This window comes from Prinia subflava, chromosome 5, assembly GCF_021018805.1.
Source record: "Prinia subflava isolate CZ2003 ecotype Zambia chromosome 5, Cam_Psub_1.2, whole genome shotgun sequence".
NCBI classification, from domain to species: Eukaryota; Metazoa; Chordata; class Aves; order Passeriformes; family Cisticolidae; genus Prinia; species Prinia subflava.
The window spans coordinates 60,155,779-60,178,037 of record NC_086251.1 but is presented as its reverse complement, the minus strand read 5'-3'; the positions used below and the strand labels follow the sequence as shown (position 1 = coordinate 60,178,037).

The 22,259-nt window shown below is 45.8% G+C and overlaps 1 protein-coding gene across 9 annotated transcripts in view; it reads left to right on the top strand.

Annotated features, from left to right (window-relative positions):
- The window catches only part of KTN1 (kinectin 1), a 74,891-nt gene that overhangs the window by 10,599 nt on the left and 42,033 nt on the right, over nucleotides 1–22,259 (top strand). For 7 of the 9 annotated variants that reach the window (XM_063399639.1, XM_063399633.1, XM_063399636.1 and 4 more), the window contains exons 2-6: nucleotides 11,822–12,376; nucleotides 13,957–14,094; nucleotides 16,483–16,650; nucleotides 18,913–19,043; nucleotides 21,339–21,455. In XM_063399639.1, coding sequence (XP_063255709.1) covers nucleotides 11,857–12,376; nucleotides 13,957–14,094; nucleotides 16,483–16,650; nucleotides 18,913–19,043; nucleotides 21,339–21,455 — 1,074 coding nt within the window. In that variant the 5' untranslated portion in view covers nucleotides 11,822–11,856. Of the gene's footprint in view, nucleotides 1–8,230; nucleotides 8,376–11,821; nucleotides 12,377–13,956; nucleotides 14,095–16,482; nucleotides 16,651–18,912; nucleotides 19,044–21,338; nucleotides 21,456–22,259 lie in introns of those variants that run through there. The other 2 variants (XM_063399631.1, XM_063399632.1) reach the window with 2 other exon arrangements.

The window sequence follows — 22,259 nt, the reverse complement described above, 5'->3', positions numbered from 1 at the left end:
GATCTGATATGATTCACAATCACTGAAGTTTTGATTTCCCTCTGAGCTAACAACTCTCCTCTGCCTTGCAGCCTGTTCCCAGTGCAGCTCAATTTCATTTTCCTCTAGGAATTCGGATGGATGAGAGCATCCGTCTGCTGCTGGCTCCTCCTTTTGTCCATTGCTGTTCAACAATAGGATTGTCGAGTCACTGAGAGGTTAACAAAGCTTTTTTTTTTTTTTTTGTCAGTGGTCCAACCTCTTTGTATAGCTGTGTGGAACAGCACACTGAACAGAAATAATGGGAAAATCTTGTTGCTGCAATGACTGGGGTTGTCATTTTGTGATACCAGGGTAAAGACCTCTTTAAGCTTCAGGCTTCTGGCTGTGCTACAGGGAGGCTGAGCACAAATCCCCCTGCAAGAACATTAAATATTAGTTTCTCTGTGTCTCCTTGCATGCAGCAGTGTTGGAGCAAGGGGTGGAAATCGGAACGATTATGGTTGGTTCAGCAGTAGCTCCCATTTAGTGTTCAGAATGGTTTTGTTACGAGTCTTTTGGGGTTTGGCATTGGAAGAAGAGTGAATTCTAGCCCTTAATTATGAAGTGTGGGAACAATTGGAGCTGGACAGACAGGCAGCAGTCCAGCTCCTCTTCCTGAGCGAGCAAAGCTTTTGTGCTGTGCCATCCCACTGCACAAATGACTGTGCCAGGCTGTTGCTGGATTGATTTGTTTTGATCCCCTTTAGGAGGGGGTTTGGAAGCTCTAATTTTGGGTTTATCACAGTAATCAGGCTCCTGCCCTGTTGCTCTAAGCATACCTGTCACCATGGCTGTCCCAAAGAACTTCCCATGGAGGGGTGAAGTTTGGGATTAAAAAGCAGTTGTTAAATCCAGTTGAACTGGGACATCAGTGTCTTGGCTTGTGTGGGTTCAGTGACAGAGTAGCTGCAAAGAAAGATGTGAAGGGCCGTGTTTTGCTCATGCAGGGAGTGGGGAGCTTTGAGGGGGAATTAAGCTTGGGATGGGTGGCATGTGGGTGAGCTGTGACTTGCTGGATGTCACCTGGGTCACTTTTCTTGCCCTATCTCTTATCAGCTGATGGATGAGGGCACCCAACAGAGCCATGGGATTTGCAGGAGTGTTTGCTGGTGGCAGTGCTCCAAGAAACTCTCACCTTTTCCCTCCAGAGCACCTCTCCAGGCTGGGTTTTCCCTACAGTTCAGGCAAAGTGCACCTGTTATCACTCACGCCTTGCTGCTGGCCCCAGCCGTGCCTCCTTTCCAGGCTCTCATTCCAGCAGAGCTCATGCTGAAAAATGGAAAATACAGAACTCCTCTTTGGGACACAACTTCACATTTTGTTGTTGTTGTTGGTTTTTATTATTATTATTATTATTTTTATTTTATTTTCCCCTCCCAGGAGCTGCTGAGCCTCTGTGGCAGCTGCTGTATGCATGTATGCATTCTCCTGTTGAAAATGTTATAAATACCAGCTACAATTTTCCCTTTCCACATACCAAAATATATTAATGTGCTGCTGCTTTGATTAGTCATTTCCTCTTCTTTTGTTCCTTTAGCAACGGGGTAAAGGACAGCGTGTGCACACTTGAGTAAAATCTTGTCTGGTGAAGAAGTCTGAAGCTAAATAGATTCTCTTGGTTAATACCTGTCTTTGTTGGCAGAAGAGTTCTGTTCTCATCCCTTCAATATCCATTCAAAAATAAGTCCAGATAAAGTGACTTTTATGGTGTTCAGCCTAAGAATATCTTTGTGTGATTTATTTTTGTAGTGGAAAGAAATTCTAATATGAACAAGATTAATATTCTTACCATGAATTTAATATATTCTTGCAGGAAAACCTTTGGTGATACATTGCTGTAGGAAATTTTCCAGATTCACTTATTTTGAGGTTTCTTGTCTTCCTCCTGTGCCATCACCTCCGTGCACACATTCTTCCTTCCCTGAGCTCTTTGAGACCTCCTTCAGTGTGGGTGGAAACTTGGAGAAAGCAGAAGTGTGACACTTGGGCTGTGCATGGCTCAGTTTGGGGTAGTTCTGGCAGCCTCTGCACCTTGGGGTGTGGGGGTACAAAGGTTAACAAATCCAACTTACAGCGACCTGCTAAAGCTGCTCTGAGCGACTTGCTTGCCCTTGAAGGCTGGGTATTTTTTGCTTCTCTATTGCTGTGGCTGCCTTAGTGAGAAATTTGGGAGAAAAGCTTTAGCACCAGGCGGTCTGGAGAGCTGCAGAACAAATGGTAGGTTTAAAACTTCCTTGTGTGCGTGGAGGAATTCAAGTGAATAAGCTAAAAAGTTGCCTGGAGAGTATAGTTAAGGGCAGAGCTGAGTAGAAATCCGGAGAATCAAGCAATAAATTAAGGCTGATCTCTTCTCAGTGATGTCCAAACTTTAGAAACACAACCCATAAACAACATGCCATCCTCTTTAGCAATCTGTCGTGGTTTTCCTGTGGCTCTGGCGCCGAGGGCGTCTGCTGTGCCCTGGATTCAGACGGAGCACAGCTTGTGCCTGCCTGGGGAGGTAAGGGAAAGCTTTGCTGCTGGGGATGTGCAGAGCTTGCAGGAAGGGGATTGTACCTCTGCTGGGATGCACAGGCAGGTTATACACTCCTGTCTTCTCCTTAGCTCTTTGCAGCTCTTGTATATTAAAACCTGGGTTGTTTTTTTGAATGAGCTTTAGCCTCCCAGTACTCGGATGCCATTCATACTTTCACAGAATCTGCTAAGACAAAAAAAAAAGGGAAAAAAAAAAAGCTGGACCAAAGGGCTTTGCTTCTTTTGTTTCTGTCTCCTCTTATTTTACATTTATTTTTTAAGATATTAAGAAGAATTTATGATACAGGAATGTATATTTATATAGTTGTATTTGCTATACACGCTGGGAAAGGGAAAATGTTTCATTCCAGCTGTTTTCTCTTTGCAGATTGCTGTGAAGGTATGAGAGGAATTTGGGTACTGAGAAGCTGCTGCTCATACCTGCTTTCCTCTGTTATAGAATCATGGAATGATTTGGGTTTGGAAGGGACCTTAAAAACCATCTTATTTCCACCTCAAGCCATAGGCAGGGACACTTTGCACTAGACCAGGCTGCTCTGAGCCCCATCCAAAGTGTGTTTGAACACTTCAGGAATGGGGCAGTCACAGCTTCTATGGGCAACCAGTGCCAGGGCCTCACCACCCTCACACCCAAGAATTTCCTTCCACACTTGGAATTGGATGTCAGGAGGTGAAAGGGATGTAGCAGCCCTAAATTTGTCAGGAGATGATCTTAATTTTTTTGTATTGTTTTGTTTTACTTGGAAGTTGGGGCTCTGTCTCGTTTGTGAGCAGAGGTGGGTCAACTGCATCATTCCCATGGGTGCTGCAGACCTTTTAAAATCGAGTTAGAGTAATAAAGCATGGCAGGGGTAGGTGCAGAATGAACGTACTTACACTAATGCAACTTCTTCCTGCGTCAGAAATGGATTAAACTGTGTTAGAGTGAGCAAACCCAGCTGGGCTCAGACCTGCATTGTACCTCCCCTGGCTTTTTAGGGACTGCGAGCTGCTCCCTGAGGCTTTCTGTGGGTCCAAGGTGAAGATTAAACTGTGAATGTCTATTTATACACTAGACCACAACAGCTGTCTTAAGGCCTTTGTTGAGGTGCACGGCAGCTTTAAAGCTGTGTAAATGGCTTTGTGTGTGGTAAAGCTGAGCTGCTGTGGAGTGTCACAGCAACCCAGATTGTACAAACCCCTGTGAACTTCCCAGACAGCTGATTAGAATAAAACCAGGTGTGGCCTGGTCCCTCCCTCCTGTCCAGGTGGCAGAAGCAGATTTCAGGTGTGGTTGTGTGTGTTTAATGCCTGTCTGACCCAAGAATCCTGGCTCGAATCTGTACCTGGCTTGTGCTTTTGGATGGGCTCATGCTGCAGGAGATCCCTTGATGCTCGGAAACTGCACGACATATGGAACTGCTGCTCAGACTGGGAACCTAAACTCAGCTTTGGCCATAAGTCTGCTAGATTTGGCTCTTATTTGTAGTATTATTTTGAGAAAATTCTGTGATCTTTTTTTATGCCTTCCTATTTTGAGATGTATCACTTTCCCTGTGCGTGGAAGCAGGTGGTGATTGAAGAGCAAATGTCTGATCTGGTCCCTGCCTGCGTGGAGAGCAGGGAAAGGGGAAATGCTTACCCAAAAGCCTGAGCTGGCTGCTCAGGTGTTTAAATGCCTCTCAAATAGCTCATGGTGGTGTGGGCAGAGCATGTCTGTACATGAATGTGTGAAGGAAGGAGCTGGGGAAGCCTCAGGGACTCCTTGGAAGCAGCGATGGGAAGATGCAGACTTGCTGAGTAATTCCTGCTGGAAGAAAGAAACCTTTGATTCTTTACAGGCACTTTGGAAAAAGGTAGTGTGAAGATAATTTGTTGTCTTCTTACTCTGGAGATAATAGGAGTGTGTGTGTGTGTTAGCTGCCATTGATTTCAAGGGGGAACTTGCAGTTTCTGGAGTCTGGTGAAGCCGAGGGCGTTTTTCACTGGTCTGGACGCACACTGGCTTTTATCCCAAGTAATATCCTCTCACAAATACTGCAAGAAAAGTTTCAGTTTCCTAAGACTTTCCTGTGCTGAACAATGTAGACTCATTTAGATTGGAAGAGCCCTGTAAGATCAAGTCTAACCATTCCCCTCAGCACTGTCAAGGCCACGACTAACCCACGTCCCCAAGTGCCACATCCACATGGTTTTTAAATCCCTCCAGGGATGGGGAGTCCACCACTGCCCTTGACAGCCTGTTCCAGTGCCTGACCACCCTTCCAATGAAGAAATTTTCCCTAATAACCATTCTGAACTTCCTCTGGTACAACCTGAGGCTGTTTCCTCTTGCCCTGTCTCTTGTTCCGTAGGAACAGAGCCTGAGCCCTCCTGTCAGGGAGTTGTGGAGACTGAGAAGGTCCCCCCTGAACCTTCTTTTCTCCAGACTGAACCCCCTCAGCTGTCCCTGGTGCTCCAAACCCTTCCCCAGCTTTGTTCCCTTTTCTGGACAAGCTCCAGAAAAGGGAACAGCTCCAACATTTTTATTTTCGTGAGGTGCCCAAAACTGCCCCTAGGAGCTGGAGGTGGAACAAGGGACAATCCCTGCCCTGGTCCTGCTGCCACCCTGTTCCTGATATCAGTGCACTTGTGCCCGTGCTTTGGTGAACCCAGTGAGGTGCTGCTGTGACAGGGTCTGTGCAGTTTGAGGACATTTGTGTGAGCTGCCAGGCAGGAACACAGAGCGTGGTTTCCCTGTGCCAGCAGCAGGTGTGTGTGTGTTTATCCCCGGCTAAACGCGAGGCTGCTCGCTCCACTTTCACTGAGGCTAATTCCAGTTCTGGGCTTTATCCTGCAGCCCAGGTGGTTTCAGGGCGTCAGCTGCTGCCTGCTGAATCCCTGCCCTGCTTTATCTTGCTGGAACTTGCCCGGGCTGTGGTGGAACCTCAGGTACCCGGCTGCCGGCACTGGGACGAGATCAAGGACGTGTGCCGGGTGCTGGTGCAGCCGTGCTGCCCTCCCGGCTTCCTCTCAGCACTGCTGGGGTTTGTCAGGTGTTGGCTCTGAAGCTGTATTTAAAAAAAAAAAACCCCTGAAAGTAAAGGCTTTTGTTGAAGCAAAGCTACTCTTTCTGGAATTTAATAAAGAGCTTGTCTGTGTTAACTAACATCAAGCGACTGAGAGCAGACAGAGCCCAGCAGATGGTACAAACAGCGGCATGTTTGGAATGGAAAATATTTACCTAGAGGGTATTTGAAGCACTGAGCTGGTGCTCTGCAAATGGCTTAATTGTATCAGTGAAATAAAGCGGGAGAGCAAGATTTATTGACAAGTTTTGCTCTGCTCTTGCTGTCAGCACCTTGGAGGGGGTGTCAAGCACTGCTGAGCTTCCCTTGAACAGGTCTCCTTCCTAGGAAGAGTAGTTTTAACACCTGAATTACTCAGATGGTGTTTTTGAGTGTCTACAGCTTTCTCCTGTGGCTGCACAAATCATGCTGTCAGGGCAAGTATTGAAATGAAAAATTCCGAGCTTGAAATGCTGTTTATTATGCTTCCCCCCCAAGTCTTGAGTTTGGGAGGATTGGTGTAAACAGAGCATAGAAATACAGATATAAAACTAAAACGTTATTGTTTAAAAAGAATACAAATATGTAAGTTAAATTTTCCCAGTTTGGATGCCACAATATAAGAAGGTTATAAAGGTATTGGAGAGTACCCAAGGGCTGTGGAAGTGAAGGTTCCAGAGGAGAAGCCATGAGAGGAGTGGCCAAGGTCACCTGGCTTGTTCACCTGGAGAGGATGAGACTGAGGACAGACTTCATCCTGGTCTGCAGCTTCCTCCAAGGGGAAGTGGAGGGGCAGATGCTGCTCTCTTCTCCCTGGTGACCAGCAGCAGGACCTGAGGGAACAGCTGGAGCTGTGTCAGGGCAGGTTTAGGTGGATATCAGGAAAGGTTCTTCCCCCAGCAGCACTGCCCAGGCTCCCCAGGGAATGGGCACAGCCCCAAGGCTGCCAGAGCTCCAGGAGTGTTTGGACAGTGCTCTCAGGCACAGGGTGGGATTATTGGGGTGTCTGTGCAGGGCCAGGAGCTGAACTCTGATCCTTGTGAGTCTCTTCCAACTCAGAATATTCTGTGACTCTCCTCTGTGATTTTCTGATTTGCCACTGGGATCAGAACTCATTGAGTCCATTTAGACCTTCAGCTTTTCTGGCTGCTGAGTGCCTCATGCATGACTTCAAACCGTGTCATTTTAAAAGTGACCCATGAGAAGATTGTGTGTGATCTTACTGGAAGCTGTGCCTTTTCTTTATGTAGGTGTCAGGTGGGCTTTATGTGCAATTCCTTAATTCTCCTGTGGAAAACCTGCTCAGGTGCAGTCAGCTCCCTGCTGGTGTTCTCTGGACCGGGGGTTTTTGGAAGGCTGAGGACTGCAGGGGCTCCTTCCTTCCCAGTGTGGCTCCCCTGCTGAAGTTAGCCAGGTATTATTGAACTCAGACAAGTTGGATGGGCTGAAATCCCTGCCTGCTCTGACAGCTTTTGTGTCACCTTGCTGCAGCTCTGCTGCCTTTTGTGTCTTGTCTTGGGACATGAAAAACCCATCTTGTTTTTTCAGTAACACACAGCGCTGCTTAAAAACCCCCAAATAAACCAACCTAAGCTGTAACTCTGCAGTTTTCCCATATGCTGTACCAACATTGATATTAAATGAAGTACCCTGAGGTTTTTCTAGCAGCCCTGCTTCCTAGAGCTTGAGCCCAGCAATGCTGTAGTCAGGTAATACTCATGAACAAATCACAGAGAGCTGGTTGCTCTTACTGTATGAATGTGGAATAGGCACAGAGTGGCTAAACTTCTTATTTAATTTCATACCTTGCTCGTGGCAGATCTGGGTTTAGTTGCCCAATTCACTGGGCATCATCTCTGGAGAAGCTCAGGGGGAGGATGAACTTGGGAGTGAAGCTGTTTTCAAGAGGATCCTCTTTGCAGCTGGCTGATACAGAGCGTGTTCCAAACTGCGTGCAGATTAGGGAGAACAAAAATAGTGTTATCTGTTTGAGGAACTTATTGAATCCAGATACTGCTCTGAGACTTCTTGCTGTGTTCTAGTGGCTGTTGGATGTGAGTCTGCTTGCCAGCTTGAGAAAATCCCAGGCAAATATCCCAATTAAAGGAGCTGTTGCCTTGGCTAAATCATATGTGGTATCTCTTAAACTGCTTAGAATTTCAAAAAAAGCACCTTGGTACCTGTATTTTCCCCCTTTAATGTTAGTTTTTCAAAGAGGCACAAATCCCTGCAGATTATGTGCATTTTGGGACCCAAGCATTTATAGAAGCCGTGCTTCTCGTGTGCTGGGGCTAAGCTATGAGTGACTCATTAGCCAGATGGAGCCATAATTTATTTCTAGCTTCTCAAGTAAGTTAATCCCCTGGACCTAAACTGAATAAATATCCTGTGAAATGTGGTATCTGTGCAGGGTGAAACTTGAGATTTAAATTCAAAAAGGCAGAGGGTGGGTTAGAAAATCCAGGGCAGTGTGAACTGGCAGGGGAAGTCAGGTGCAGGCAGTAATAGTGCACTGGAGTTCAGAAATAGTTATTTTTCTGTGGCACGGGCTCTGTCGAGGGAACAAAAGTGCAATTCTTTTGTTAAAGGCGGGATGGGAACAGTAAGTGGGTCTGTGCACGGCCTGGGACAGATGCAGCTTGTTCCCCTTTTTCAGAATGACTAAAGGGATGTTGTGAGGTCTGGAATTTACGGGTGAGACGGGAGCATGTCCGCAAGGGGGGAGCCTGGCACGGGTGCTGGACTCTAAGAAACGTGCTCAAGAGCAGGTTGAATATCAAATACGGATGAAAGGTGAGTATTTAACCAAATACTTGGAAATTTGAATGGAGCTGAAGTTGCTGTGCCTCTGTAGGCAGCAGGGAGGGGGAGTGCAGTGTGATTGCTGCTGGGAGTGCCTTGCCTGAGATTGTGGGTTTGGGTGGGTGGGGAGCTGGTGCAGCCACCCTGGAGAGTTCTCTGAAGGAGCTGCAAGTGATAAAAGTCCCATTGCAGCACTTCTGGGGGAGAAATGCCCTTTTTTTTTTTTTTAAATTTTTTTGTGACAGTGTCTCCTAACCAGGATGGTAAAACTAAATAGAGCAGTTAAGCTGGTAGGTGAAGGTGTGTCAATGTAGCATTTGCTTTATTCTGCTTTAATACAATGGGTTTCTTCATCCTATTCTTTCTGCATGGCACAGAATTTTCCCCCCCATAGATTGGTTCTGTTTTTGCTAGATGGGTTGTCGGTGTAATACAGAAAAATAAATGGAAATGATGGAACTGTTTCAGTAATTGTAGATTGTCAGAGGACAACTGGAAACTGTGCGGGAGCCAAAACACTGCCAATTTACCCCATGGCAAGGATGCCACTTTATAAAGACATTTTGACAGGGGGTGGTGTGATGGATGTTGTTTTGCCATTCTGCATAGAGCCAGCAGCAGTGGGATCCTCCTAGAGTGAGTTTTAAATACTCTTGCTGGGTTGAGATGAGAAATTAGTGTATGGCCATCAGAGAAGAGCTTTTGCTTGCGGTTTCTGTGTGCTTAATCAATTCTAGTTACACCCTGAGACTTTTATTTAGATTTAGGGTTTTTTTTTAACTATGCGTCCATGTGAAAAACTGGATTTGTGTATGGAGTTCAGAGATCAGCTCCACCTTCCTCTGATCAGTGTTTGGGGTGGGAGGGTCTGTGTGGCTTGTGTTTGGCTTTGCCCTGATGAGCAGGAGGGGGACAGGAGCAGGAGTGGAGCCTGGGGAGGCTCTGGACCCCATCCCTGCAGTGTCATGCTCAGATCTGGGAGATGATCCTGGTTTGGTGAAGTGCAGGGAGGGGGAGCAGGGCGGGGGCTGGAGGCTCCACAGAGCTTGTCCAGCTCTGAGGTCAGACCTCAGCTAGTCCAGCACACATTCCCCACCCGGACTAGCTGCTGTAATGATGTATTTATGGCTCCTCTGGAAGCAGCTGTAGCTCTTAAGTGTATCTCTGCTCTCTCAACAATCTGTGCAGCACGTCCTGCCTCGATGGCCATCGTGCCCTCCTGACCCTCGAGCCTTGGTCCTCTTTACCAGCACACGTTACCCTGAGCCTGTGGTTACCCTGAGCCTGTGGTTTGCCCTGGTGTCAGGTTCTGGGGGATGCTCAGGGGCTGACAGGGTGGGACTGTCCATCCCATGAGCTCATGGCTGGCTCTGTGCTGCTGTCATCAGCTGGGGCTCCTTGTGCTGGGGCAGTGTAACTGTTGCAGTAATGTATTGTAATGATCAACTTAATTACACTTGTGAAAAAATCTGCTTAATTACATATTTACTTTGGGGATTAGCTTTTCCCCGTAAGCATTCAATATTGACTTTGGCTGAGACAAATTTTCAAGATCTGCTTCCTTCAAGAGATGACTAATATTAGATCACTTAGTGCAGGGAGCTGGGTTTATCAAGTAGCTGTAATTAATCATTTTGAAAGCTCCAGCTTAGTTTTGAGCATCTGTGCTTTTTCTCCCCAAAAGACAAGCTTTTCTTCCCATCCCTCTGAGCCCTTCCAAAACTTTCAGTGCTGGATGTAATTTTAGACCCTGTAATTGTCAGTGAGCTGTGTGCATGCAGAAAATAAATACAAACTGGGAGGAGACTTAATGTTAAGACAACTGATGAATAATTAGTGTATTGAAGTCTTAGTCTTTTATTTGGATAACTTAATAGCCAAATTAGTGTTCCCAAGCCTTGCTTTCTGTGCTACTCAATGCACTGTACAAATATATTATCACAGTAACTCCTTTCTGTCCAGAAATTATTCTATATAACAACTATTCCCTCTGGAGCCAGAGCCAGACTCCACACGGAGCTCACTGCAGTGTGGCAGGATGGCACAAGCCAGTTTGTGATAGCAGCTTCCAAAACAGTCAGGAATTGAGGTAAAACAACTTTAAATGAGTAAATCTTCTGCCCAGAGGCAAGGAGAGCCTGTCCTCTCCCTGCACCATGCAGCTTCTGTGTGGACTTTATTCCCTGTGCCCTCGGTAGACACATCTGTTTTCATTTTTCAGGCAGCACTGGAAATATTCCCAGCAACCTGGGTTAAATCCCTTGCCTTTCATTCCCAAGAGGATGGGTGTCCCAAGGGACACTTGAGTTAAAAGTAATTTTTTCTTGTGCACAGGAAAATGCAGTTGTGGCATGTGCTTCCCATGATGGGTTTTAAACTGAGTTAGTGGATTGGGAATTGCACTTGCCTAATTAGTTTGGATTATGTCTGGATTTTTTTTTCAATATTGGGCGATGGTTGGTGTTTTTTGGTTTATTTTCCTTCTTGGAACAAACAGTCTGGAGAAGATTTGGATTCTTCCTGCAAAAATCCAGGTCTGTTCATAGCAGTCAGCTGTGAAATGGGAAAATCTGGCTTGTTTTGACACCCAAGTTAGGTTCTTTAACATAGTTTTGACTTTTTTTTTTTTTAACTCTGTGGTTCCTGCTTTTTTAGAAAGAAAATAAATATAATGTTGGGGACAAAAATATTGTTTTGAGCAAATTATCCTGGAATCATCTGGTCTGTATAAATACCCTGGAAGTTTTAATTTTTGAACATCACATGCTCAAAATAAGTAACAGATCTTCCTGTTTCCCCATAAATGTATGGAATTTTTGTGAGTGTAAAGCTGGGGTTTAGACTTCAAAAACAGTTTTGAAAATACCTGATTCTTTATGGCTGACTAAAATTCAGGTCTCTCTCCTGTATTCTCCTCATTCCACTTCTGAAGCTGTCATAAATCTGGGAACAAAAGGAAGGTGAAATTTAACTCCTGCTTGCCAGGATAAAAATCTTTATTCATTGTGTTTGATTCATGAAAAAAAAAAAGAAAAAATTGATGTTCTGCATATACTGGTCCGTACTTTTCACAGCTTCTGGAAGTGCTGTCTCATGTATCTGTGAAACCAAAAGCTTTAACTTTATGAAAGTCATGTGGGAAGGAAGAGTGAGGAAGATGAAGAAAAGCAAGGGAAAGGAATTATTCTCTCCCCAGATCAGCAGTCTGGCAAACTGCACTTCTTCCTATGCAGGCCAACAACTTTGGAGCAAGTGGTAAATGGTTCCAGGAGCTGTTCCATGGCTGGTGTAGTTTGGTAATTTTATTAAAGCTACTTTGAGGCTACTCTATAACAATGAGAAATCTTCTCCTATTATTATAATTGGTAGGTAAATAACACTGAGGGAAAACCTGTTCAAAACCTAATTTTTCTCTTTTTTTCCCCTTTCTCCTGTAGGTTTTTTAAAGAAATCATAGCTAAGAAAAAGCACAATGGAGTTTTACGAGTCTACCTACTTCATCATCCTCATTCCTTCTGTGGTTATCACAGTCATCTTCCTCTTCTTCTGGCTTTTCATGAAAGAGACTTTATACGACGAAGTCCTCGCCAAACAGAAACGCGACCTGAAGTTCCCGCCCACCAAGGCCGACAAGAAGAAAACCGAGAAGAAGAAGAACAAGAAGAAAGAGGCTCAGAATGGGAATATCCACGAGTCTGACTCGGAAACCCCTCGGGACTTTAAGCTGTCTGATGCCCTGAGCACGGATGAGGAGCACGTCACCGTCGTCCCCGCGGGCGTCGCCGAGGGCGCCACCGGCCTCAGGGAGCGCAAGAAGAAGGAGAAGAAGCACAAGGCCAACCAGGATGATCACGTAACTAAGGACTCGGAAGGATCCAAGTCTTCAGGCAAGAAAGTAGATCCAGTCCCTGTTACAAAACAGCCCACTCCACCATCTGAACCAGCAGCAGCTAAGAAGAAGCCTGGGCAGAAGAAGCAGAAAAATGGAATGGGTATCTGATGTTGCATATGCTTCTTGCACAGAACGCCAAAACCGTGTTCTGCTTTTTGCAAGGCCACAGAGTGTCTCTCTCAACTGTTCTGCCTGGTCTCTACAGGGCAAAGCTCCCTTCTAACCTTCTCCTTTTTTACGAGCTATTGCTTTTTTCCCCCCTCTTTTTCATCTGGCAGCAGTGCTCTGGTTTTCCTCCTCCCTTCTTGCTTTTGTCTGCTAAAGATGAAGTGAAACAGAGTAGCTTGTTCCTCTGCTTTGCTCTGTGGTTTGGCTGCTTTGCTCTCAATCAAAATTTTGATTACCTAAGAGAAGTCAGTAGATATTTTTGCTGTGTGCATTCTGAGCCAAGCTGTGAAAAAGTGGAGTCCTGAGAGTGGTTGCTCTGATAGGGGAGGGCATCTCAAGAAACCTCATAGCAGTCTGCAAAATAAATCACTGTTTAAGTGCAGGCTTAATGCACAGAGGTGTTTGGTGGCTGATTCATGGATTGGTGGTTGATTCATTGCTGCCCACCTGCTATACCTCTTTAACTGAATGGAACTGATGCTAAAACTGCTCTGGCTGTTGTGACTGAAATATCCAACCTAGAACAGACCAAAAACTCATCTGAATCACCTCAGACTGTCTTGACCGTGTCCTCAGCAGCTGACATGTCTCACTGTGGTTGTCTTGACTAGGAATAGAAGTGAAAAAAGAACAAAAATACCCAGTCCTAGAAATAAATGAAGCCCAAGATATTTGCAGATTTGCAGGCACAGCAGGTCTGCACAGGGAGTGAGGAAAAAGAATGACATTGCTGCTTGATGTGGTAGATTTTTTTTCTCTTTCAAAAAAAAAAAAAAAGAGGAGAAAAAAGACCCACCCACTACCAACAGAGAAAGTATCCAATCTTGTTTGTGGGTGTTCTCCAAAAATCTCTGTGGCACAGTTAAAATGTGGTCTGCAAGCACAGTGCTGAGGGCAGCCACAAGGAACTCTTATCCTTGATTACAGGAGCTGACACCAGAGCCCTGTGCTGTGTGTGTCACCTCTGACAAGAATCTTAATATAGCACAGGCTGTCCAAAATGATAAAAAAAATTCTCACTAGAAACTGCTTTTAAAGAGAACAGTTCCCTAATGGGAAACACTTATTTTCTGCTTCTCACAGTCCCAGTAGCTATTGGGGGTGTGTGTTTAAAGTGCCCAAGTGGGTTCATGGAGGGGAAAAGTACATTTCTGAATAAGAAACTAATATGGGTAATATGTGCTGTCTGCTCTGTCACAGTGAAATCTGGATTGGAGCTGTTAAACTGTTCCTTGCATTGCCTTGTGTTCTGTTTGTACCTGAGATTCCTGTCTCAAAAATCCCTGGGTGCTGTGGCTCTTGACTCTGCTAAACCTTCCTGTGGCTTTGGGGTCTCACCTGATCTGGGAATTGTGTGTGTGTATGTATATGGGGATAAATTTGTGTTCTGATTTAAAAGATGTGAGTTTGTTTTCCTGGGAGTGGGGAATGTGGTTATTACAGGTCTGCTGGTTGAAAAGTAATGCTGAGTATACACAGAAGAGCATATATTGTCTTAATTGTCTGTTGCAGATGATCAAGACAGTAAGACTGATTCTGTTATATCTCCTGCCAAAAAGCAAGAACCAGTGCTGCTCCACCAGGAGATAAAGCAAGAAAATGTGTCGGGGAAGAAGAAGGTCTCTGCAAAGAAGCAGAAAGTTGATAATGGTAAGAATTCAGTTTGTGATATTGCTCGGGTGAACCTGGTTGTTAAACCTTTTTGCCATTCATGCTTTAGTTTCTCTTCCTTTGGAGAAGGAACTCATAGAATAGTAACTCTTCTGATTTGAAAAAGCAGGAATTCCAGGTAGGAAAGATTGCTGAGCTTGAGATCCTGTTAAATTTTATGAACATCTGGTACCACTGGAGCACAGGATAATGAATGTTGTGAACTTCTCTGAGCTCTCTTGGATCCAAACATCCACGCTTGAGTGAGGAGTAATGTGCAGATTTAGAGTATAAGCTCAGCAGGCTCGAAGTTGCTCTGAGCAAGGCATGTCTGGAGCTGCTGCAGTCATCTGCCCCAAACAAGATTGCAGTTTTTTCAGCCAGTTGCTTTGACCACATTCCTCTCTTATTGTCCTTTTGTTGGCTGGCTCTTGCTCCAACATAAACTGTTCATCTTTGCTGTCAAGGCCTTCACTGTTCGTCATCCCTTGTTCTCTGCCAAGATGCTGCTTCTTGTGTCCTCTTGGCTCACTGTGCCTCTGTGTGTGTGTTTTTTCTCTTTTTTTTTGTTTTAGTTTTTTACAATGAGTGCTGTTGTGTCTGGCTTTTGGGCACAGTGTGACCATGAAGTTCTGTGAGGCCACCTTGTTAGCTTCTCAAGGCTCTTCTCTGCTGGGGCAGCTCTCAGGTTGGAAGCTGATGGGCTGCTCCTGGAGGAGACACTGTTGCCCACTGTTCCCTTTATATTTTGGTCTGGTTATCAGAGTGCAGATCTGTGGTGGGCCCTGTTCAGTCCAGGATGGAGTTCCAAGCACTGTAGGGTTCCTGTAGAACTGAAAAACTCGTAAATGATTCCTGGAAAAAGCCTACTGATTGGGAACTTAGCATGTGATCACCTTTTGTGGATGTTCTTTTGCTTTTTCTGATGGAAATGTGTGCATTACACTTTTTTAGGGGTCACGAACTTGTCTGTACGTGGCAATAAATGTCAGTACCAGCTCAGCCAGCAGCAAAGCTGAGCTGTCAGTGCTATAGGGTAATAGCTCATGCATTATTTGAATGCAGTGTTTTCTTTTCAAGCCACTTCTCCAAAATTAAGGAGTAAAAATGAGCTGTGGTGGACACTAGAATTAGCCAAAACGTGACTGTGGGGATTTCATACTGCAAAATGTCTCATTGATATAAACAAGGTTTTGAAAGGAGGGGAAGTTAATAAGGAGAGGAAGGGAAAATATCAGGAGGGCATCTGGAGTAGCTGGTGGTTGTTCCTGCTGGAGGAGAGCTCTCCTCTCTTCTGAGCTGCAGTGTACCTGCAGGTGTTTGCTGGCTGCTGAAGTGGAGAGACACCAGGTGACACAAACAGGTCCATCTGGCCTGTTCTCCTCCTTTGACAGCAGCCAGAATTTGAGTGTTTTACAGCTGGCTCTCAGGCAGCCAGGGGTGCATGCTTGTTTTGCACTGATGCCCAAAACCCTGCATCCCACCCAGTTCCTCCTCTCTCTGTGCTCCTGCCTGGCATCTGTTGTCCATCAGCCCTGCAGTCTGGGCTGGCTGGGGCAGTGATTTTCCTGCTGGCCTGTGCACAACCTCTGGCATCCTGCAGGCAGAGTGGAGCAGGAGCTGGGCAAGCTGCAGCTGCAGCTCTGCCTGTGCCTCTTGCCCCAGGTCTGTCACTCCTGCTCTCCTCTTGCCTGCGTTTGTCTCTGCTGAAGAGTTCTTTGGGCAGAGGCTGCTGCTCACCGTGGTGATCCAGCAGTGTGGGAGTGGGGACCTGGGGTTGGACAGTACCTCTGGTACCTCTCTGCATGTTAATGATGCCCAAAGCCTGCTCTGACAGATGAGAGATCTTCATTAGGTGCAGTGGAGTCTGCATGCAAAACAAGCTCGATTGCTGCCCTTGCTGCATGTTCTGCCTAAGTGGTTGTGTTCAGGTGATGTAATCCATGAAAATGCTGGCAGTGAAGTGCCAGCTTTTAACTGAACAGGGACAAAAGGCTTTGCTCATGTTTTAGGGATGCTGAGTGATTTCCTGCACAGCCATGAGTAAAAGCATAGCATTGATGCCATGTGCAACTTTCTTACTAAAGTGAAATGGAAGTCAAATGTGAAGATTCTTCTCTTCCTGTTAAAATGCTAAAAGACAGTATTGGAAGTAGAAATTTAATTGAAGCTATTAAGTGACTATGCATCAGAGACCTTTATTTAATGGACTTACCTGAAGACCTTTAATGAATTAAACTGTGAAGGATAATAGAAAGGGAGAGTATAACTAACTATTGAGGTTAGAGATGCTTTACATCAACCCTTAATATGTTAGGCACCTTCTCTAAAAATGTTGGTGTCAATTATTACAAAGCTTTAACCCATCCTGTGGATTTATGATTACAGTTTTGGTGGATGAACCTCTTATTCAAGCAACTACTTACATTCCTTTGATGGATAATTCTGACTCAGGCACTTTGGAAAAGCGTGAGCCGGTTGAAGTTGTAAAACACAATGTGAATGAGGGCATCCAGAAGAGCAGTGGCAAGAAACTGAAGAATGAAACAGATAAAGGTAAGAAAGTGATAATTCAGAAACTGATAATTCTGTTTCTGGCACAGCCTGCTTGCAAACTTCAACAGGGGAGAGGGGAGGGGGATCCTCTCTGATATAATGTGAGGAAGGGATTTGAGGAAAACATTTGTGGCTGCAGGATGCTCTTCTTGTGTGTGCTCATTTCTGCCTTGTCTTTGGCACTGTGGAAAGGGCTCTGTGCCATCTGAATCCTTTCAGCTCTGACTGGGCTTTTGTGTCCCCAGTGAGCAAAGGGGTGATCACAGACCACACAGATGCAGCGAGGGAGTTCACAGTGGAGAGTTCAGACATTGCTCACTCCAAACCCAGGGCGTTCAGCACAAGCTCTTGGAGTCTGCTGGAGGCTGGGAGGGCAGCCTGCATGCTCTGGGCTGTTCATGGAGCTATCTCAGGCTTATCCAGTGCCATACAGAGTGACCTGAAGCAGGTTGTCAGTGGAGAGAGTCTGGCAATTTCCAGGGAGACTCTGAATTTTCCCTTCAGTGCAGCTGGAATTGGTTTGGACAGGGAACTTCCTTCATACTCTCCCACAAATGCCTGGAGTGATTAATGAGCATTGTGTTCCACTCTGAGGCTTTAAATAGGCCTCTGACCATTTCAAAGCCTGGCAAACTTACTGAGCCATGAGGTGAGACCTCAAATTTGTGAGCAGTCAGAGAGAAGCCAGGCAGCTGAGCAGTGACACCAGCTCAGGTTTGGGCAGAAGGCTGATCCTTCAGCATTGTCTGGTCACTCACTTCACTCCTTGGAACCTCTCTTTGTAGTCTTGTCTTCTAAAATGCCCCCTGGAAAGCTTCCTGGCAGCTCTTTAATTGGATTCCCACATTCCTGAGGCTCCTCTGGCTCAGTGGCTGCACGTTACTGTCCTGCAGCATCAAAGCCTCTCACGTGCAGCCTCCCTCCTCATCTCCCCTGCACGCTGTGACCTTCTCCGTGAACTCCTAATTCTCCTGTGTCAGCTGGGATTTGCCCTCCCGATATAGAAATCTTGCCCTCTGTAATTGTAAGCTCCTTGGATGCAAGGGCAAGTTCCCTGTGCCTCCAGGGAGCTCAGGGCTGGGGCTGCTCCTGGCCCTGCTGTCATCAGTTCAGGCTCACCGGGCCGTGGTCGCAGGATCTTGGAGTATTCCTGGTAACAGCATCACTGGTGATGTCAGCACTGATGTGAGCTCAAGTGAAGACTAAGTTGGATTTAGGACTACTTTCTTTAGGAGAGGGTGTGCTAGAATTCCTCAGCACTGCTTCCCCATGCTCTGTCATTCAGTGGTTTTGTGTTTGATAATTTCTCTCAGGGCATAGTGTCACTGCGATGTCTTTCTTCTTCATTTATTTCTCAGACAGATCTTTTGGTGTGATGTGTAACTTGATTTCAGGGGCACGTTTAGCACCTATGGTGAGAAACCCAGACCTGTCTCCATGATCTATGGGACAATTTTTGACCAAGCACCACTTCTAAGCTTGTGCTTTTTTTAATTCTTCCCATCCCTTCACATTCTTTTGGGCACTGGTGAATATTTGGCAGGGATATGGGGTGCCTTGGTCTTGTGCTCCCATTTCCTGGAGTCAGAGGGCCACCTAATGACCTGTCTATGAGCAGGCTGTTTGTGAGCAGTGTTTTTTGTTAGAGAATAGTTCAGTTGAATTGTCTGTCCTTGTGTATGTCTTTTTAAACACTTGGTCAGCCATTAAGAGGGATCTCACTGATTTATCTTCCTACTGCTGAACTCTTCTTGCAGCAGTTCTCTCAATCTAAATTTGGAAGTTAATATTTTTGTCCTCCATATATTGTAATCAAAAATGTGCCAGTTTTTAAATTAATTAACTTGTCATGTGCATATTGCTTGTGCAGCCAGGCTGTCCTCCAAATTGAGAGCTCAGTTTAAATTACTGTCATGATACACTGGAAAGGACTCTTCAATTTTTCACATTTAGGCTATTTTTCTCCTCCAAAATCTGTGTTATGCTTTGTCTTCTTGCTAGCAACACTATAAACGTTACCAACTGTGCAAACAAAGTGGTGGGATTTTCTCTTTTCCCAAAACTATCAGCTGGCAGATCGTTATCGGGTTTAAATTGGAGAGATGTTGTTTTTGCTGAATGTTCATGACCTCTTGCTTCTTGGCATTTCAGACTGGAATTAAACATAATGCATAATGATACCCCATCACATGCTGTTTCAAGGCAAAATAAATAATTCTGTATGGAGTCCAAAGTAAATAAATCCTCCCTTCTGTGTTGCAGAGAATGCTGAAGTAAAATTCAAGGATTTTGTAACATCCATGAAGAATATGATCTTCTCTGAAGACGAGGCCCGCTGTGTAGTGGAGGTGTTAAAGGAAAAGTCTGGTGCAATTCATGATTTCTTGCAAAAGGTGAATGCCTGTGGAGTGTGGGGGGAAGAGAAAACTTATTAAACAAGCAGAAATTGGAAGAGGTGCTGTCAGATGAGCTCTGTTTGTGGTCTGGGCAGTCTGGCTTTGGAAGGCTCTCTCCAGCTGCTCCATGCTTGCCTTGCATGCAGGAATGGGCTGGCAGATGCCTTTGTGCTGCCATCTGCCATGCCAGGGCTGGCTCTGGCCACTTGCAAAGAGCAGGCATGGCCATGGAGAACCAGGAGTGAAGCAGGAATGCTGCTGACACGTGTGTGTTGGCACAGGCTGGTGACTTTTGGGAGTGATCTTTCCCAAATGTGTACATAGGATAAGCTGTGGGAGGAATTCAGAACAAGCTGCTGTGGCTGTGCACTTCACCAGCTAATTCTTTGCAATGTAGTTTGAGTTCTTTGGATATTTTTCATAGGATGGTAGGGCAGTTCAGGTTTGGAGTGCAGCCTCCTGTTTGAAGCAGGACCAGCTCTGAGCTGCTCAGGGCTTTATCCAGTCTGGATATCTTGGAGCCTTCAGGGAATGGGACTGCAAAACCCCTCTGGGCAGCTTGTGCCAGTGCTTGGCAGTCGAGACAGAAGAGAATGGTGTCCACCAATATCTTATCAATACAGAATCTCACAATCCTTGGGCTGGAAGGGAGCTCTGGAGACCACCCAGTCCAAACCCCTGGCCAAGGCAGGGCAGCTGGAGCAGGTGACACAGGAATGTGTCCAGGTGGATTTGGAATGTCTCCAGAGAGGGAAACTCCATCCCTTCCCTGGGCAGCTGGTCCAGCTCTCTGCCATCCTCCGGGGAAAGCAGCTCTTCCTCATGTTGAGATGAAACTTGTGGTTTAGTTTGTGACCACTGCTCCTCATCCTGTGGCTGGGCACACACTGCTCCTCCCTGCCATGACTCACTGTGGGTGTCCCTTGGTGCTTGTCACATCCTGTGTGTCACACTCGAGCTCTTGCAATCCTGTGTTCCTCTGCAGACACGGTACCAGAGCAGAAATGCAGAACTGCCCAGGTGTCAGTCCAGTTAATGCAATATATCAGCATAACAACTCAGTTTGGGCTGGCAGGGCCTTCAGGAGCCTGAAATAAAACAGGCCCAGCACTGATTTCTGAGCAAGTTGCTCAGGGATTTGTCCAGTTGCATCTTGAAAACCTCCCAGGACAAAACCCAGCAGTGTTACCCCTTGGAATGGTGTTGCCTGTTTAAGCAGCCACCCTGCTTGCTGTGGGTTTTTTTTCTCTATTAAAGGAAGGTTTGGTGTTAAAGCTGAACCTTTAGGATGAAAACGAGTTCCTGGGTTTGTATACAACAAAAAAATGTGGGTTTCTGTAGGTGGAAGTGTGAATTGTTCTCTCTCTGGCTCATACAAGTCACTGACAGTGTGTTTGTACTGCAGGCATGCACATTACCACTAAAGGAGAATTTCCAAACAAGTTCAGGTTCTGTTTATGGGACTGACACTTCTGTCCTTCTGCAGTTGTCAGACTGAAATGAATGAAGTCCAAGTAGTCCAACCTCCTCCTGAAAGCAGCACCAGGCTACTCAGGGCTTCATCCAGTCTGGGCTTGAAACCTTCAAGGGCTGAGACTCCACAACCACTCTGGGCAGCCATCACACTTCACTGAGTCAAATCTGAGCACAAACACATAGAATTTGTGCTCTTTATTACGTTTATTTCATTTGTAGGACCAGTATGCAAGTGGCAAGACCATGGAGGTTGTTCCTCTAGGTCTGTTCCCTGGAGGATCTCTGAAACTTTGTCAGTGTGCCAGCAGAAATGTAATTACATCAGCTAGAGGCTCTCCTGGGAATTGGAGAGAGACACCAGATCAGTGTTTTCTTTTCCCTTTGTGGTGAGATATTTCAAGCAATTACATTTGTTGGATTATACCTGCTCTGAGTGTGGGCTGCACCAGCTGATCTTGGAGGTCCTTCCAACCGCAGCTATTGACTGATTCAGCATCTCTGCATCTTTTCCCATTATTTCTCTTAATGGCTGTTCTTGATTTTCCCCCCTGCCACCACAGCAGCTCTCTTCCAATGGGAAGCACCTTAAGAGCCCATTTACTCCCTTAATTGCTTTCCATGCTTTGAAAATGCATTTCTTTGCCTGGTGGAACAGGATCCATTAGCAGCAGAAGTGGGTACCGGTGGTGCCACGTGCACCGTGCAGATGGAAAATTTAGGGCCAGGAGGGGGAGTTTCCTCCTCTCAGGTTTGCTCTGCTGCCTTTTAATGTGCTATTTCACTACTTGTGGTTATTTTTATGTCATCCTGCTGCAGGCCAGCAAGGCTGAGACAGCTGCAGCTCTGCACCAGCTCCAGGACAAGGAGAAGATGCTGGTGGCCATGAAGGAGGAGGCAGCTGTTGCAAAGGAGCAGTGCAAGCAGCTCTCCCAGGTAAACATTGAGGTATTTGTGGCTATAGAGAGGAGCAGGGGTTTGTAGGACTAGCAGCCAGCAAATGCTGGTTTACTGAGCTTAGTATAAGCCACAAGGTGGAATATTTTTATTGCAAATCTTACCAAGACACTGCGTTTGGTTTTACAGTGTATTTATGCAGTTACTTTCCAGTAGTTTTTCCAGGGAGCTCATTTGCTGAGACTTGTAAACTGAGCCCGTTTTTCTTTTCAAATGGTTACTTTTAAAGCACTTATTTCACTGCTGTGAGACTGTGAAGGAAGATACAGAAAATGCAGACTGCCTGCTTAGCCCCTGGAGGTGCAGCTCTGATTGCTTTGGACTTGGATGCTAATGCATCACTGTCAAAACTAGTTCATGAAAATTTACTTTTTTTATGAATGTTTCAGAGGAAATCAGTTACAGTAGACCAAATATTGAAGCAGATACAGACTGAATTTTGGGGTCTTGGGAGAGAGATTTGTGTGTTTTGGCTGGTCTGGAAGCACATGAGCATTAGACTTGGGAAGGCCACGTTGTGGGGGATAATTTGGGCACAGAAAGCTGCGTGGCCAAAGGTGGGAGCAGAGGATGCAGGAGTTGGGAGCCTTGGGAGATGAGAAGGGCAGAAGGGAGTGGGTATTGTGTGAGCTCCTGGAGGACACAGCTGTTTACAAGTGGGATCAAGAGCTTTGGGATTGTGCAACTACAGAGAGAAAGGGCTTGTGATGTGTTTGGAGGGAAAATAGAAACTGTTTCAGGACTGCAGAATCAAATTGGAGAGAGGGATCTGCTGCTGAAGGA